This window comes from Myotis daubentonii, chromosome 12, assembly GCF_963259705.1.
Source record: "Myotis daubentonii chromosome 12, mMyoDau2.1, whole genome shotgun sequence".
Lineage (NCBI taxonomy): Eukaryota > Metazoa > Chordata > Mammalia > Chiroptera > Vespertilionidae > Myotis > Myotis daubentonii.
The window spans coordinates 55294476-55314191 of NC_081851.1; the positions used below are offsets into that span (position 1 = coordinate 55294476).

General features: G+C 36.6%; 1 protein-coding gene across 6 annotated transcripts in view; it reads right to left on the reverse strand.

The window, feature by feature from the left end:
* Positions 1-391: 391 nt before the first annotated feature.
* SOCS5 (suppressor of cytokine signaling 5) overlaps positions 392-19716 on the reverse strand; it is a 47885-nt gene continuing 28560 nt past the window's right edge. For all 6 annotated transcript variants that reach the window (XM_059659924.1, XM_059659923.1, XM_059659926.1 and 3 more), the window contains one exon: positions 392-4555. In XM_059659924.1, the coding sequence (XP_059515907.1) occupies positions 2933-4543 (1611 nt within the window). In that variant the 5' untranslated portion in view covers positions 4544-4555 and the 3' untranslated portion in view covers positions 392-2932. The remainder of the gene's footprint in view (positions 4556-19716) is intronic.

The window sequence follows — 19716 nt, forward strand, 5'->3', positions numbered from 1 at the left end:
GTCGCTTGGCTTTTATATATATATATATAGATATATGTATCTATATATATGTACACACATGTATATGCACATATATATATGGAATAAGGCCTCTAAATGACTTAAAATCAGATGGCAATATTGTCTAAAGTAATATTAACACCACAAATGTATGTATGTCTGTGTACATATATGCATATACAGAGAGAATAAATGAACAAGTGAACGAGTGAGTGAAAGAATTAGAATATATATGAATCAGAGTCATCTGCCTTTGGGTTAATTACTTCACTATGAAGATGTGTCTGAACTTCTAAAGAAATTCCTGGTTTGTATTAAAATACACTTCAAAAAGACCATGAAAACACAAATTTAGTTGACAGACTACAATGGGATTCAGAAAAAGACACAGTGAATATAGACTTCGGTGTAATTTCATGCTGGTGATTTTTCTTTTTTAAAATGTAAGCCACTAATATTTCAAGAAAAAATTTTTAAACCAAAAGTTGCATATTAATATTACACACAAACTGAAACATAAGTGACTTTTAGCACAGTGTATACATGCTTACAGAAACTCAAATATTTACACATTTAAAACAATTTCCATTTAACATTTAAAGTTCTGAAATACATAAATGCATTAATACGTTCTAGAAAACTACAGTTAGAACACTGATTTGCTACAAGCATATAAAATATGAAGTGCTTTCTTGGAGTTTCAAGTTACCTCTTTAAAACAAGATCTTGCTTGCACATATAGTCTGTCTCCAAAAAGCAGTAAGAACTTTTCATTTCCAAGAGGTTTATTTCCCAGGTACATGATAAGCTCAAGAAAATGAACCCAACGATTATGCAATATAATTATGTCATAACAACTTAATTGCACATAATGCTGTAAAGTAGGTTTGGATGAAGTTCTCAAACACTTTGGTATATGTTCTTCAGGGACTTCTATTAGGAATAACAGGAATTATTAAGTTCCTTCAATTCCCATTTTGCTTTAAAATAGATAAATCTTTGGTTAAAGTTCTATATTTTGGGCATTTGTTAATTAAAATGGTCCCCAAACCAATAAATGGTGCTGATGTATTAGTTCATAAGACTTCTTTTAACCTGTTTCTGGTGCAGTGGGAGGCTAGAAATACTTATTTACTATGACGTCATTGACAGTTTCTATTTTTCACTTAAAAGCAGAGAAATCAACAGGTTTAATCAATATTTCTCTGTTCATTTTGTTATCATCTAAACTGCACAGTAATTTGCAGTAACTATAGTGTTCCACAGTATATGTGATGATTGGAAAGATGTATAGCATTACATTTAGAGTTAGTTTAGTCAGAATAAGTCAATATTAGACTGTACAGTAATTCTGCATTGACTATAGTAGGTTGTCAGGTAAAGCTTATTTAAAAACCCCAATCCATTCCATTTACAAGAGAAATTGTTGCAAATGTATAAAACAGTAGATATACAAGGAGAACACCAAACATACTTTATTAGCACAAAAAAAGCAGCCATAACAAGGCACAGCAAGCAGAGAAACATACATTAGCAGTCAAGGGGTTAGTGTTGCATACAAATATAGCTTTTCTTTTTTGTAGCCTTGGCAATAAGCCATCATGTAAAATAACTTTCTGTAGCAGCAGGTAAGGGAACTAAGGAGCACTCACCAGTGGTACAGAGCACATGAACAAAAAGACACAAGAATGGATTCCACTACTTCAGTGCAAAATGTCTAGGACAGAACTGTAAGTTCAGTTCAATGCTAAGAAGCAAACACTAGAACTTGGTATTACTTCCAAAATAGCTCACTCAAGTAGTATTGCATACTATTCTAAGTGACAAAAAGGTGCTAAGTAAAGTTATTTACAGATACAATGGTTGTACAGTACCTTTTAAATCTGCAACTTAGATTTCAGATTTTCCAATAAAAATGAAATTCAATTCCATTGAAATTCTATAAATTGTACTTTAAGCAATTCAGCTATGAGCATTTACAACAAAGAGATAAATACTGCCATCCAAATTATTACAGTTTAACAATAACCTCAACATCAGCAATCACTGTAGTTATTATTTCTGACTTGTTTGGGCATCTTCTAGTCTCATTTTCTTCATGGTTCACAAACTTGTCATGGACATAGGAAAAAATCCAACATTAATAAATCAACAATTAGAGTGCATATGTCAACTTTAAACATCACACACAGGTCTAAATTGCAGCAGTATTCCCAATATGTTTTAAGTTAAAGCACTCATTAAAAAAATTAACACCTAAGGCTTTTAAATAAAATTCTCCTACAAACTTTATAAGTCTGAAATTTTAAGAACTACTATTTAGAAAAACTGGTTTACTTAACAGTACCTTTTGCAGAAGAGAAAAAGACTAACTATAAACAATATCAACACTTAAGTAACTGCACTATGCCCTTGTGGCCAGAAAATTGCATTTATTTTTTAATTTTTTCTAAAAGGAAGGCAGTCTTTATTTTTTGGATTTCCAAAGCTTGATTTATAGTAACTACAAACATCACTACTTTTGGAAGGTTATAAAAAAATTCTTAGAAAAAATAATAATTTCAAACATTAATCACACGGTTGAAATACTCATCCAATATTAACAATTTGTTCTTTAGTAAGAAATAGAATTCTTCATAGCAAATGCCTCAGAATTGCCTCATTCAATTACTTCAGCCATTAAAAACCAAACAGCTAATTCGGCAAACTATATCTGTAGCCTTACTGAACACCTGCAGTTCTATCTTCTGTTGTCTCAATAGCGACCATGTTTTTCTGAGTAACAGCAGATCGCATCTGACAGATACTAACACTTCTGACAGATACTGACACCAAGCTTACATACTGTACTGAAAAAACCTAACACTGATATGTGTGCTTGCTATAGGTGTACTGTCTGGTGCACATAAAAGCAGATATAGGACAGGAGAATTTACTTTGCCTTGACTGGTTCTCGTTCTAACCAGCGAACTCTAACTTTTTGTTTATAATGATACTCTTTTAGAAAATCTTGCAACATTGATGGTAAAGGGAGCCCATCAATTCCATCGTACGTAGTGCATCTGCAGATTACTGCACGGCAGATATACTGCAAGCTAAAAGGGAAAGTCCTATTTAGTGAGATAGTAAGCAATGGTTCAAAAAACATGCAAGAACTGGGATCTTTATAATGTTCCAAAAGTCCTGTTACAGTGGTGGAGTGAAATACACATGGGTCGTGGGCATCAAAGCTAAAGTTGTGATTCCACTGTTCAATTCGGGCGTGCAGGGATCTGTTGTAGCGACGGAAGCTCACAGAGAAGAGGTAGTCCTCTTGTGCAGAGTCCCTGAGCAAAAATGTGCCTTCAGGTTTCCCTTCAAGAAGGGCTTCTGCTTCATAACGGTCCATCACTCCCCAGTAACAGGGATTGCCTGTAATCTGAAGCAGATCAGGCACGAGGCAGTGTATATAATCAATCTGTGTATGGACTTTCCAAGCTCCCTGTCTGCTAACGTGGGCATGGCTGTCTCCAGATACCTGACGTTGCTTCTGCCTACGTGACTGCAAACACAGCGTGGTTGTGTCCTCTTCTGAGTCACAATTAGCTTGTGGAATTGCAGAACTGTCCCCACTTATTTCAGTCATCCCAGGCGCTAACTTTGGTCCCAGTTTATATAAGGGATTAACCTGTGCAGTGGCTTCAAATGTATGTATTTGTGCATTGGGAGGGGGGTCAACCCCTTCTTCAATACTAAGCCGCCTTCTCTCTCTAAGCCTATCTTCTTCATCTTCTGTAGAAACCAAGGATGGATCAAATGTATCAAAAAATGTTGAATGTGGGCTCACAGGGGCTGTATGCTGTTTTATCAAATGCCATTTTTGGGCTAAATCTGAACCAGCAGGAAAAGGACATTTCTCAAGCATTAATTCAGAAAGGTGTATTTTTCTTTTATTAGAAAAGAGAGGTTTTGACTGCTTGTTGTAAGTTCTCATAGGAAAACACAAGCCCACAGTATCCTGCAACCTCTGTCTCAGAGAGCGACTTCCTACAGTTCTGCTGGAAACACTGTCCATGTCATGTACGGAGCTTACGCCGTATCGCCTCTCTCTCCTCTGAAGTGCACTTCGCGTTCTACCAAACTTTTTATCAGTATCCAGTGAACTTTGAGTCTTTGTGGAACAGGAATGTTTCTTCTTCCCACCCCACGGAGCATGTCGAGAGTAGGAATCTCTTCTTGCAAGTCTTGATCCTGTGGTGACACACGAGTCGTTATCCTTTTCAATGCTTATTTCAACAATCTGAGGAATTTCAGTGGCACAGTTTGGGTTTCTCCTTGAAGAATTCTTTGAAGGGCTTAATCCCAGTTGTAAGGCAACATTTTCTCTTAAGGGACTGCTTTGTTGCTGAGGAGCTGAGTCTCCTATACTGATGCTTTTCTCTCTGACAGATAAACATCTGTTGGAGTTCATGTCCACATTTTCACTGCGGCTTCCTCCCTCATGACTAAAGAGATTCTGACACCTGTATTTGAAGTTATTCCACATTTTCCCCACTTTATCCATTGATTATAAGACCTAAAAACAAAACAGGGAAAGGAGAAAAATAAGTTAAAGTGGTGTGTGAAACAGAAAAGGCAGAACCCACTCCCCTTCTCTTAGGAAATTTCAGCAATACTGGTCAAGAGTCTGCCTTCTATTACTAAAGTGACAGGACAGACATTCTGCTAGGTAGCTGTAAGGTCACCAGGCCCTTTGTGGCACTGCATTCAAGCTAGTCCTCACTTCCCATTTCCTTTCAGATAACATACTCAGGACTCGGGGGTGGGGGTCGGGGGGAAGGGGGGAAGGAAAGAAACACTTTCAATTAAACTCTGGTTTCTTTTTCCCATGTATCAATCTAATTTCATTATGACATTGATTGTTGCCTTACTTTGAATAATTTAGGTACTTGCCTCAAATATGAAAAGAGAAAACGTATTCTGGATTTTGAAACATATATGACTCAATTTCTCAAAAGTTATAAGCAGGACCACATTTATGTAAATATTAAAATTAGTTAAAAACCTTTAAGTAGCAATCTTCCCAATTTCACTTACCAACTACTACTCCACTAACCTAGCAATCTAAAGCTTACAGGTTAATCACTTGTAAAAATTTTATATCTTCCCTCCCCACCCTACAATTTATCATATTTTATCCATGATTTTGAAGAAGCAGTCTGAGTAGAAAGAAAAATAAGAGGAAGGAAAGAGAATACAATATTTAGGTTTAAGTGAAAAGATATCTTTAAGCTTCACAATTCTCAATCCTGGAAGAGCTTAGAAGAAATAGAGCAATAAAAAAAAATTTATGATACTTTAATAACAAAATAAAAACAAAAAATATGCAATTTGGCTTATTTTTGCTCCTTTATAAAAATCTAAAGCAGTTTATGGCATTTTACAAATAAATTATTTTTTTAAGACTACAATATTAACAGGCACACTGTCTTATTCAGTAACCTAAAAGTCAACATTGGAAGAAATGGAAAAACCTGAACTGACTGATAAAATTCTAGGTGGAAAATGATTTGCCCTCAGAATTTTGAGGGCATTACTTCACTGTTCTAGCTGTCAAAAAGTCCACATCATACTAATTCCCAATCTTCTTATGTGGCCTGTTTTTTTTTCATGAAAAATTATAGTTGTTCTTTATCCTTTGAGTGCCCCCCCTTTTTTTTTTACATTCATTGAGCTGGGGCCTTTCCATGTCCTTCCCACTGCTCCCTCCCTCTCTCCTGAAAGTCCTTTTTATTAGATACTAGAACTCTTAGGTTTACCTTTTATCATGTTTTCTTTTCAATATTGTATTTCCTTTCCTTTTCTACTGTCTGGTAGATTTCTTTGGCATCACTTTCCAACATTTCTAGTTCAGTTACAATTTTCCTATCACACTTTTAATTTCCAAAACAATTTTCTTGTTCTCTGTTCTTCTTCTTCTTTAAACATATATATATATATTCTTGATTTCAGAGAGGAAGGGAAAGGAAGAGAGATAGAAACATCAATGATGAGAGAGAATCATTGATTGGTTGCCTCCTACACGCCCCCTACTGGGGATAGCAACCCAGGCATGTGCCCTTGACCGGAATCAAACCTGGTACCCATTATTCCACAGGCTGACGCTCTATCCACTGAGCCAAACCGGCTAGGGCTCTCTGAATGTTCTTTTTAATAGTATCCTATTTTAATTTCTTGTCTGTAATATCTCATTTCACTAAGGATACAAAAAATTTTAAATATTGTAACATTTTAAATATTTTTATCTGTTTCTTCTCAGTACTGTTTTCTTCTTAAGTTCTGTCTGATGAGCCCTGGCTATCCATCAGCACTAACATGCTAATCAGAAGCTGTGTCTACATGGGAGAGTTGTTTGCCAACTGATTGGCTTTACTACAAGGTAATGAGGCAAATGAGTTGTTTTTTTATCCCCAGAAGTCAGTATCTGTATGTCTGTCTGCTGGCTGGCTCATCCCAGAGACAAATGCTCCAATCTCTTCTCTAGAGCATACAGGGGTGAGCAAAAGTAGGTTAATAATAATAATAATAATAAATATAATAATTACTGAATACATAAGAATAAACTGCTTTGAGTACTCATAACTGTAAGCCTACTTTTGTCAACCCTATATATACCTGACTGCCATGTTCTGAGAACAGGGCAAGAGAATAATGGAGTCTTAACCTCAACCTTAAGTCCCTGTTTTTTCAAAGGTGTCCTTATTTATAAAAGCTGTCCCAGCTCCAGCTATATCTGAACCGCTTGATTAAATTTGCCCAGCTCTAAACTCTAGTTTCATCTAAGGTAAAGGAATGGTGATCTCCTGGCTACTGAGGGTGAAGATTGACACGTGGGAGCCTGATGCATACGCTTCCAACCACACATGTTTTCCGCTCTATACTTCATCCTTACCCTCTGAAGTAGCTGGTTTCTCTAATTTCTGAGCCAGCAGTGTAAATTGGTTTGCTCCTTTCTAACATACTCATTTTGCAGGCACTTAGATCGCCGTTCTCAGTTCTGTTAATTTCTAGTGACCTGCTTTTACCAAAAACTTCACCAATTAGGCCTATTTTTATCTTCTCTCATTTGTTTTTTGCTCCTGAATTTATCCCTTATGCTTTTTTTATTGCTTTAGTTTTAGTGGGCATGTGCAGGAGGCAACCAATTGATGTCTCTCTCTCTTACATCGATGTGTTCTTTTCCCTCCTTCTTCCCTCCTTCCCTTCCATTCTCTCTAAAAATCAATGGGAAAAATATCCTCAGGTGAGGGTTAAAAAAAAAAAAAAGGACAATGCTCTAAAGTAGGGTGTGAACAATACTAAATAAACCATGTGCCACAATCTCATCACTATTTCTCATCTTTTTTATTTTTGTCATGTATTCAAGAGGCCTATAGAATCCTAGGAGAGACCGTCTAGGGCACTGACTCTTTTGTAAGATATAAGAAGAATAAATTACTGGGAATAGGAAATGTAAAAAAGACATGAAATACAAGTGCATTATTAGATTGAACAGACATAAAAATAACTGTCAAATTGCTATAAAATATTTTAAATGTTTGCTTTTAATTTCTATACCTAACTTATCATCTTTTTGGCATCAATTCACAGCCCATACTTTGGGTAGCTCTGGTATACTGTTGTGCTATCTAATGCATGTGGTTGCTGAGTCCCTGAAATTTGGCTAGTGTCACCTACTGAAATAATAGCATGGATTTAATTGGTTAAATATATCATTAAAATTAATTTCATCTGCTTTTTACTTTTTCAATGTGGTTACTAAAAATTTAAAATTACACATATGGTTCAAATTATATTTCTTCTGGATAGTACTGATTTAGAGCAGGGGTCAGCAAACTACATATCCTGAGGACAAAATATGGCCTCTGGCCTATTTCTGTATGGAGCCTGGCGAAGTATGTTTTTTACATTTTTAAAGGGATTACTGAACAACAACAAAAAAACCCCCACAAAGATTATTGACAGAAACCACATGTAGCCTGCAAAACCTAAAATATTTTCCACCTCGCCCTTTACAGAAAGTTTAATGACCCTGGTCTACAGAATGTAAGATTACAAACCATACCACGATAGACATTAGAATAGCAATATTCAAGAAGTCAGAGTCTCTTTTCTCCATGTTTACAACATAAATTTTGTAGCTATCTAAAAATATTTCTTTGACAAGCAAATTATACTTGAAAAATGACTGTTTTAGAAAGCAACCAAACTTAAAACCACTTATCTCCCTATATAGCTGTTTATAAGTTGAATAACCGAGTGGGACATGCAAAAAACAACTGTACTTGCCAGGTTACAAAAGGCAGTTTCTAATACTGAAACTTTGGTTCAGTTTATAAATAGAGCATGAAACTTAGTGATTTCTCTATTTCTAATCTGAATAGTGTTGATAGATTACATCGTGACAAAATACTCTAATTTAAAGAAAGACTATTATGCTTCCACACCCTTTGGGGATAGAAAGTGGAATTTTTCTTGATGTGGGAAATGCTATGTGGGCGGCTGTAATACTGGGAATAAAAAAAAATGCTGATAATGATTCATAGAAGAGTCCATGTAAGAATCAGACAGGCATTTCAACTATTTTTTTAAAAATGTTTTTGCCTTGACATTCTCAGGAGAAGGTTTTTATTAAATTTATTATTCATTTATTCATTTATTTATTTATTTATTTATTTATTTATTTACTGATTTGAGAGAGAGAAACATCAAGTTGTTGCTCCACTTATTTATGCATTCATTGGTTGTTTCTTGTATGTGCCTTGAGGGATCAAATCTGCAACCTTGGTGAATGTGGACGACACTCTAACCAACTGAGCTATTGGGCCAGGCCTGCATTTCAACGATCTCAGTATTTACAACGTCAGTTTTGAGGTTCTTTTGTTTGTTTTGTTGCTAAATTTTAGGAAATGTTTTTAGCTGAAACTTTGAAACCTAAATTACAACTCTATTACTTTATATAACGTTACACATTGCTAAAAAAGTGTTAAATTTAAACTGTAGTGATTCTGGAATAAAAGTCACTTGTTCATTACAATCTTTCCATTTCCACTCCTGTATAGCTATCCTTAAAACTAACCAAAACAAATTTCTAAAAACTCATTTCTTCCTCCAAGGATAATCAGAATTTAAAACTGGTTTTATAATGCCATTTTCAACAACAGCTTTTGTTGAAAAACGATATTTAACAGGATAAGCTATAAACCAGAATTATGGAAAATGATAGGTCAAATTCCATTACTAGAAAAATTTACGTACATAAAATATTAAAGATTACAGTCATTGGCCCTCTTAATGCCAAGTTACATCTATTACAAAATTCCCATAAAACAAAATAATTAAAATAGTTTCCAGGAGTTCATTTTAATGGGACTCAATCCACACTTTATTAGAAATAAATTAATTCAGCAAGTTTTAATACTACACGGCATGCTACAATGGTTAAAGAGGAAGAATATGACTCAACTCAAATCCTCTAACTGTTTAGTCTATCTAGACTACTTAGTCATGGTAATACCTTCCCAACAGAAAGTCCTTCAGTTTCAGTAACAAAAATTGGGACACATGATTAAGGAAAGTATTTCTGTGCCAAATTCAGAGTACAGGAGACAGTTTAAGAGTTTCAACTTTTAATTGGTATTTTGGTGGCATTTCAATAATTTTTAGAAAAATATAACTGGATGCCTATTTATCTCTTATACTGTTATTCAATATGTTCAACCATACAAAATTACTGATATAATTCAACCTCAGAGTTCTATTGGAATATACATAACATTTATATGTAATTTATACATAATCATTTATACAATGATTTTCAACTGGTGTGTCACAGGAATTTTCAAAACATGCAATACCTGACTATTTAGTCAGGGGCACTGTCCTCTTTTCCCTTAGATTGTCAAATAAAAATATGACAACAGCTAATATAATAATAGCCATCCGTTGTGAATCAAAATTATACCTATTTTTTTGGTCAGATCAGCAAAAAATATATTTTTTGGTGTGCCACAGAATTTTAGTAACTAATTTATGTGTGCTATGAGGTGGATTTGAAATGTTTAGAAGTCAAATCTATAGGATTAATAACTGATCGGTAAAAGGTAATGAAGAAGAGAGCGATATCAAAAATGAATGCCAAGCCTGAATGGTGTGGCTTAGTAGTTGAGCATCAACCCATGCACCAGTAGTAGGTCACCAGATGATTCCCAATCAGGCACATTCCTGGGTTTTGGGCTCGATCCCCAGTAGGGGAGGGGCAAGCCAATTGATGGTTCTCTGTCATTGATGTTTCTATCTCTCTATCCTTTCCCTTCTTCTCTCACTAAAATCAATTTAAAAATACACAGAAAAAAAGAAAACAACCAATGCCAAGTTTCTGACTTGTGAAAATAGGTGGGTAGAGAGGCTATTTTGTTATTTCTGAGATGGGAAACGCAATAGATAGAGCAATTTTGGCAAGTGAGGGGTTGGCGAGAGTTAATAAATTCAATTTAGAAAATGCTACAGTTAAGACTGTCATTGAGATATCTAAGTAAAGCCTCATTAGTCCCTCAATGTATGTTCATATAATAGATTACTATATAGCAGGGATGATAAACTACAGTGACCTGCATCTATACACATGAATCTCAAAAACATTGTGCTTAGAGAAATAAATCATACAGATGATATATACATTATGAATTCATTTACCTTTTAAACTGGCAAACCCCAAAATATATTGTTTAGGTATACAACATACATAATAAAAATACAGAAAGCAAGGAAATGGCTACCTATTTGGGGAAGGGATATGTTATTAGGGAGAGGCACTCAAGAAGCTTTGAGAACACAGGTAATTTTTTATTTCTTATAGTAATGGGGACATGGTTTTTACTTATTAACTCTTCTTCAAACTGCAGTTGCATTTTATACACTTGTTCCTGTATATGATACATTGCATAATAAAATTTAAAAAACTATATAGGCCACATTTTGACCACTATGGGAATTAATAACCAAGTATTATACAAAAAAAGCTACCAGAAAAATAAAAAGTTCTCATAACTCTTAGGTAAAAAAGGAATTCAAACCTAAAAGTTACAGACTATTTAGAAAATAGCATATTAATATTTTGCATTTTTTTCCTATACAGCAATTAGGCAATATTTATCAAAACACTCTTACTCTTCTACTTGGCACTTATTCTAGACTAGATGGTTACCCTAAAGCAGACAAAGTTTAAAACAAACAAACTAACAACCAGAAAAATATATTAAGCTAAACTGGTTTTCTAATGTAATAGAGAGGTCAGCAAACTTTTTCTGAAAAGGGCCATATAGTAAGTAAATATCTTAGGCTTTGTGGGCATGTATTCTCTGTGGAAACTACTGAACTTTGCCATTGTAGCCTGAATGCACATAGATAATATGTAAGTGAATAAGCATAACTGTTTGTCAATAAAACTTTATTATGGTCATTGAAATCCAAATGTCATATAATTTCCAGTGTCACAAAATATTCTTCTCCTGATTATTGCCCCCAACCATTTAAAAATGTAAATCCATTCTTAGCTCTGGGGTTATACAAAAACAAGTAGCAGGACAGATTTACCTACAGTTTGCCAACTTCTGATAAAGTATATCATAAAGCCTTTGATATTACATTTACTAAAACAAATGTTTATTCTAGAAAGCAATTTGGGGAAACAATACTCTAAAAAATAAACATACCAAATAAAAGTCTAACCCTCATCTGTAATCCCACCACCCAGAGTCAACCACTGTCACTATTTTGGTGGACATCTTTCCATACATCCTCTTTTATGTAAAAAGCTGTATGTAATCTTCTTTTATAATTAAAAATTTATATCTTCATGTCTGTGACTATATTCCTTCTCATTTATTTTTTTTTGTGTTTTATCTTTTTTTTTAATTAAATCTTTATTGTTCAGATTATTACATTTGTTCCTCTTTTTTTTTCCCCCCATAACTCCCCTCCTCCCAGTTCCCGCCCCACCCTCCGCCCTCACTCCCCACCCACTGTCCTCATTCATAGGTGCACGATTTTTGTCCAGTCTCTTCCCACATCTCCCACACCCCTTTCCCCGCCAAGAATAGTCAGTCCATTCCCTTTCTATGTCCCTGATTCTATTATAATCAACAGTTCATTCTGTTCATCAGGTTATTTATTCATTTGATTCTTAGATTCACTTGTTGATAGATGCATATTTGTTGTTCATAATTTGAATCTTTACCTTTTTCTTCCTCTTCCTCTTCTTAAAGGATACCTTTCAGCATTTCATATAATCCTGGTTTGGTGGTGATGAACTCCTTTAGCTTTTCCTTATCTGTGAAGCTCTTTATCTGACCTTCAATTCTGAATGATAGCTTTGCTGGATAAAGTAATCTTGGTTGTAGGTTCTTGCTATTCATCACTTTGAATATTTCTTGCCATTCCCTTCTGGCCTGCAAAGTTTCTGTTGAGAAATCAGCTGACAGTCGTATGGGTATTCCCTTGTAGGTAACTGAGTTTCTTTCTCTTGCTGTTTTTAAGATTCTTTCTTTATCTTTTGCTCTTGGCATTTTAATTATGATGTGTCTTGGTGTGGTCCTCTTTGGATTCCTTTTGTTTGGGGTTCTCTGCGCTTCCTGGACCTGTAAGTCCATTTCTTTCACCAGGTGGGGGAAGTTTTCTGTCATTATTTCTTCAAATAGGTTTTCAATATCTTGCTCTCTCTCATCTTCTGGCACCCCTATAATTCTGATGTTGGTACGCTTGAAGCTGTCCCAGAGGCTCCTTACACTATCCTCGCATTTTTGGATTCTTTTTTCATTTTGCTTTTCCGGTTGGATGTTTTTTGCTTCCTCGCATTTCAAATCATTGACTTGATTCTTGCGCTCCTCTGGTCTGCTGTCGGGCGTCTGTATAATATTCGTTATTTCAGTCCGTGTATGCTTAATTTCTAGTTGGTTCCCCAATATAAGATCGAGGGTCTTAATTTTCGTGTAGATCTCATTAAGTTTATCGGCAGCTTCTAAACAGTTCTTGAGAGACCTTAAAAGTGTGGTTCTGAACTCTATATCTTCCTTTGACAATTTTGTCCTGTTTCTTTGTCTCCGCATTTTGTTATGCTTCCTTGGTGCACCCCCTAGTGGTCTTTGTTCGCAGTCTTATAGTTAAATCTTGATTGTTGTAGCTAATTCCAGGGAGGGTTTGACCTCCAGGCCAAGTGGCTATGAGAATCAGCTGTGTCAGCAGTGAGAGAACTTCTGTCCTCTAGGGAGGTGCTAATCTAGCCTTTGCCTGAGGCTATCCGGCAAATGCCTCTGTGCAGGGCTTGGGTAGGGCAGGGCGGGTCGCACAGGATCAACAGGGTGGGCCGGAGAGAGCAGTTATGGCGGCTCTCAGTTCTGTCCCCAGGGGCTCTGCCTCTCTGAGTCCCAGCACCCGCTGCAAAGCTGGGAGAGAAAGCTGCACTCGCTCTGACCGAAGCCAGACAGTCCCGCTTCTCCCGTTTGAGTCTGGGTCCCCAAAGACTCGCCGGGATCTGGTGCTCAGAGTCTGCGACTCCCTCCGGATTGAAAACAACAACCGCGCCCTCCACCGCCAGCCCGCTCCGCGCACTCCGCACCTCAGAATTTGACTTCAGCATTGCGCCTCCTCTGAGTGTCCGTGTGCGTTTCTCTTTCCTCCTAGTTGTAGGACTTCCACTCAGCCAGCGTTCCTGTGGTTCTGGGTGATGTCCCTTCCGTTTTTTGGTTTCACTTTTGAAGTAGTTGTTCAAAGCAGCAAACTCCGGCGTTAACCTATGCCGCCATCTTGGTTCTCCCCTTCTCATTTATTGAATAGTGTTTTTTCTTTTTCTTTTTTTTAGTTAGCTATGTCAGAAATGGCATCAGACTAGTAAAAGAGGAAAACCTCTGACAGCTATATCTTTTAAATTGATCAATAAACCCAATAGTATTTGAAGTAAACAAAAAAGCAGACAAACATTGGAAAGCTGAAAAAAGAAAATAATAATGGTAATGATGGCTATGATGACGATTTACATTATTGAATGCTAACCATGTGCCAGGCACTGATATAAGCATTATACTTCTCCCAACAATCCTATGAGTAAAAATTATCTCAATTTTATATATATAGAAACTGATACAATTGAAAGATTAATAGTAATCTAGAATTAAGTTTCTTTCATTATTATTAATCTATTCAGGTTTTCTACCTCTTCTTGAATCAATTTTAGAACTGTATATTAACAACTGTAACTCTGAGTAGGGTTATTAATAAGTTCTTTAAAACCTCAACAAATACATCATTTCTATATATTTTCAACTATGGCAGAGAACAAAAAAAGATGAAACTGATACTAAAATTTGGAAGGTAGCACATGCACACTCAAAAGAACATTAATGGTTTGTTTCTTTTGCTGTTGTTGTTGTTTGGGTAATCCTTACCTGAGCATATTTTTTCCGTTACTTTTTAGAGTGGAAGGGAGGTAAAGCGAGAAAAGAGAGAAACATTGATGTGAGAGAGACAAATTGATTGGTTGCCTCCTGCATGCACCCCGACCAGGGTCAGGGATTGAACCTGCAATCCAGTTATGTGCCCTTGACCGGGAATTGAACCCTTGACACTTAAGTGTGCAGGCTGATGCTTTAACCACTGAACACACCAACCAGGCCTGGCTTGTTTCATTTTATTATAATGTATGAAACAATACTCTGACCAAGAGTCCAGAGTAAAAACTATATTCACAACCTACCGCAAATATTTTGGTATCTATACTCTATGCTTACCTATTATGAAAGTCATTTTTTTGTGTAGAACTTGTATACCACTCAGAAATGTTCTGATTATTATAACTAAAGGATCTATATGACTAAGTTCTATTTCTTTGCTCAAATACTACTTTTAACCACATGGTCAGTTAAGAATGTGTTTGAAGCCATAGGCTTAATTCAAGGAATGAAGTTCAAGAAGTACTTATATTTCTTTCTGCATATTAAGAAAAATATAGTAGTCCATTTTTAAAAAGAAAAAAGAAAGAGGACATAAAATCAAATTAAGAGTCACAGTGTTATACAGATTCTGCATTAATACCCCCCAAAAGTGATAACCTGAGGGTGGTTTTTTTTCTAATAAAAGTAAGTATCTAAAATTTGTTTCTTAAATTTTACTCACGTAGTTCTAACTTCCAGTGTCATGTTAGAGGTGCTCCAGGCCTCAAAAATCCCATTCTTAAGCCCAAATCACTTGTGGAAACACTGCACGTGCTTTGCTTAGGGCATAAGCATATTGAGACAGTCCATGGGACAGATAGGAGAGGAGGCTGAACTCCAGCTTTACCACGTAAGAATACTTTGAACTTGAATGTATTCTTTCACATTTCTGAGGTTAACTTTGTCTCTTGTTAAAACAAAGATAACAATACTATCTCATAGATTGGTTAGGAGGAATAATAACCATCTATTATAATAAAAGCATAATATGCTAATTAGACCAGATGTCCTTCCGGACGACCTTCTGGATGAAGCTGGGACTGGAGGGAAGCCTGGGAACCGGGTGCCTGCCTGTGGCTGGAGGGAAGCCTGGGTCCCGGGTGCCAGAGGGAAGCCGGTGCTGGCAGCTGGGGGAAGGAAGGCCTACTTTTGCACGAATTTTGTGCATTGGGCCTCTAGTTAACTATAAAGCCTTTGGCTCATAGGAGACACTTAAGACAGTGGCTTTAAAAATGGTATCAGCAGTATCTAGCACAAAACTTTAGCTTTTCTTTCCTTTAAAGATAATTCTCCCTTTCATTTCTTGTGGGGTATGCCCCAAATGTTAATATTGTCCTATGTACAATATCTGCCAGACTCTAAGTTCTATTAATCATTTGAACTTCTATGTTATTTCCTCAGAAACTCTATGGGGATTTCAATGTTCCTTAGCAGTTGAAGCTACAGCTCATCTACAACCTAAACTAAGCATAGCTAATCTGTACAGTACTGGGAAAGATCCAGGAAAACAGTCCTCATTCTTTATTTTCTTCAAAATTTCTTTTTAGTCTGTAAAAACACTGCCACAATTTAAATTTTACCACATAGATGTTGTACACCAGTGAAACATAAAGTCCTAATACGTTATGCTTCACTTTCTGTGGAGAAAGTATCTTATGTAATATACTGATGAGTATACCATTAACTGAAATGTTTCTTATCTGGCCAGTACTATTGGCAGACTGAATGGAACACAAAGAACATGTGCTTTAGCTTCCGAGGGCCCTAAAATAAAAATCAAGCACTCACTAGCTGTGTGAAATCTAAGTCTCAGCCTTTCCATCTAAAAATAGGAAAAATTACCCCTCTTTTCAATGGTTTTTAGGAGGATAACATGACATTAGGATTAGGTAATAATAGCTGAGTATATAATAGGGTCTCAAAAGTGGTAGCTTCTGTTATACAACCAATCCAAGGCAGGAGAAGCTACATGTTGGTACTAGTAGCAACAAAACAAAGCTGTTTTATGGCTAGGGAGAGATTATTGATGAGTTAGTCCTGCCTTTATCCCCCACCTCAAGGGAGGCTACTTTTAAATGTAAAGAAAAGTGTCCTGGCTGGTTTTGCTCAATGGTTTGACCATTGGCTCATGGACCGAAGGCAACCAATCAATGTGTTTCTTTCACATTGACATTTCTCTCTCTCTCCCCCGCTCCTCTCCTGCCTTTCCACTTCCTCTAGGAAATCAATGGAAAAAAAGAACCTCGGGTGAGGCTTTAAATAGTTTCAAAGATGAATTGAGCAATTTAAGAAGGAAATTTTATATACGTAAAAGCTTTAAAAATATGTGCACCTTTTGACCCAAGATTTTACAATTGGAAATTTGTTCCAAAAAAAATAGTCATTTAGCCGAAACCGGTTTGGCTCAGTGGATAGAGTGTCGGCCTGCGGACTGAAAGGTCCCAGGTTCGATTCCGGTCAAGGGCATGTACCTGGGTTGCGGGCACATCCCCAGTAGGAGGTGTGCAGGAGGCAGCTGATCGATGTTTCTAACTCTCTATCTCTCTCCCTTCCTCTCTGTAAAAAATCAATAAAATATATTTAAAAAAAATAGTCATTTAACAACACAAAGATTTATATATGAGATATTCATCATAGCGTTAGTTATAGTAGCAAAATTTGGCAAGAACTGTATTGTTCATTTAATAGAGGATTAGTTAAATAAACTGATACTTTTATATGCTAGAATAATAGAAAGACATTAAAAACCATGTTTCTGGAGCATTTAATTTTCTGGAAATATTCATGATGTTAAATGAATATAGTTTAAAACAGTATGTGTAATTGACCTCAACACATACATATAGAAACATATACTTTCATAAAAAGATATGGCTAGGAAATACCACTGTGGTTATCTTGGTTGGTTTTTGATTATTGTAATTTCATTTTTTCTGTTCTGTATTTTCCAAAATACTACATTGAAATGTATTAATTTCATAGTTGGAAAAAAATGCTATTTAAAAAGGAAGATCTTGAAAAAGACCAATCTATTTTCATATTATAAACCCCAAATTATGTGTAAAATGCAGAAGAAATAAATGATGAAGTATTTAAAAAGACCATTTAAGGAAAGGTAGAAGAAAAGCAGCACAAGGAAATGGGGGATTAGAAGGGTAGATGAACACAATCAATGGAGAAAGGAATAGCAAATACAAAGATATCCACTGGAGCCAGCCTGATTTTCTCAAACAGTATTGGGGATGAATAAAGTCACATTGGATTGGGAAGTAAGAATGGCAACCTTATTTTCCAAAAGAGTACCAATAGTAAGAAATGCACATTCTTTGGCATATGGAGATACTATTTATAGGACAACCAACAGAAATAGATTGTGTGATGCCATATAACATTAACACTTCTAGTACAGCTGAGCTTAGTTTCCAAAATGTAATAAAGAGGGGAGGGAAAAAGCAGTGGTAAGAATGGTGGGTATTCCATTATTATAAAAACTAGAGGACCCATGCGTGAATTTGTGCAAGGGGTGGGGTCCCTAGGACTGGCTGGAGATCAGGGCTGATCGGGGTTGGGCTGATTGGGGCCAGCTGATCGGGGCCTGCCAGACAGGGGGAGGGATGGGAGGGGAAAGGAACAAGGGATGTTGGCCACTGGCTGGGGGAGGGACTGCGGGAGGTTGGCCAGTGGGCCGGGGAGGGGGGTGGGGGGGGTAGGGACCAGCTGGGGGGAGGGACCATGGGAAGTTGACTGGCTGCAGGAGGTTGGCTGTGGGAGCACAATGACCACCAGGGAGGAGCTCCTGCCTTGAATGTCTGCCCCCTGGTGGTCAGTGCTTATAGCAACTGGTCGGTCAGTTGTTCCGGTTGCTCAGTCATAACGGTCACTTAGGCTTTTATATATATAGATGTTTTCTACTTGTTAATCAAAAAGTAGCACTCTGATATGAATTCAACTCTTACACATCAGTCTCTTATGCATTCAACTCTTTCCTTATGCATCAGTCTCTTCTCCTTGCTGGGTACTGACACTCACTTGGGTTGGCAAATGTAGGTGTGTGTGGTGGGGGAGAAGTACTGGTTATAAGTATGAATTTGGTGGGAAAGAAGAATTCTCATTGAAATCCAAGAACAAAATCAGTAACATAAGTGGGCTTAGGCCTCAAGGATACTGGAACTGAGAGTCTGACCAGGTCCCACAGTTGCCCTAGGGAACCAAGCAGCAGGAGCCACATTCTAGACTCTGCAACTTGGTATTTGATTTGCCTCATTATGTGAATCCTTATAGTAACCACCACTCCCCCCTTACTTGTTAATCCTGAATACATCCAGACAGAAAATTAAAAGCAAGAGCTATATTTCTTTAACCAGTCAATGAGATCTGTGAGAACCTGATTGGTTCAGTTTTTCCCGTTTGGACAAAACTTGTTGTGTTAGCCCACCTGTGACTGGCATCTTTGATGTGGGTACCTACGTCTTCCAGCCACCTATGGCCAAGTAAGGGAAGGTCTTCATAACGTGGAGCACACCTGCCTTGTTTTACTCCCTCAGCAAACGTTCCCCTAGACATGACTGTGGGAAAGCAGGAGCTGAAATTACTCTGTGACAATATGTAACATAGAGATGTTTAATACTTTGGTCCTATTCTACCAGTTCATAAATAATGTTCTACAAGATATTAAGAAGTATTCTACAAATAAAGGTTTCAGTTCAAATAAATTAATGCCTTAGCTCTCTGAAAAGGATATCCTCCTCAGCATTATTTCTCAACCTCACTTGACAATGGCAACCTTACTAAGATTTCAGAGGACACTAATGCTCTGTGGATCAGTTTGGAAACTTCTGTCCTATTGTGCTTCAAGTTTCCAGGCAATCCAGAATTTACTACAACGTTAGTTTCAAGAAAGAAGGGACTTTGTCTTGTGCCATGCTTGGTACATATTAAATGTTCAATATATGAATTAGGTGCTCAATATACAAATGTTGTGAAACTAAGTCATTAACATGGAAGCTGAAGAAAAAATGGTAAACAGAAGAGTAAGTGGAGAAAAATAACATGAAGACTACCATTTCTGGTAGTCTAGGATTTTTCAGACCAACCTCCTCGCTGAAAACAATTAAAAGTCCTTAGATCCAAAAAGTCCCAAAATAGCTTAAAATAAAAAGCTGACAAGCTGGTGGGAAACAGTCAGACCAAA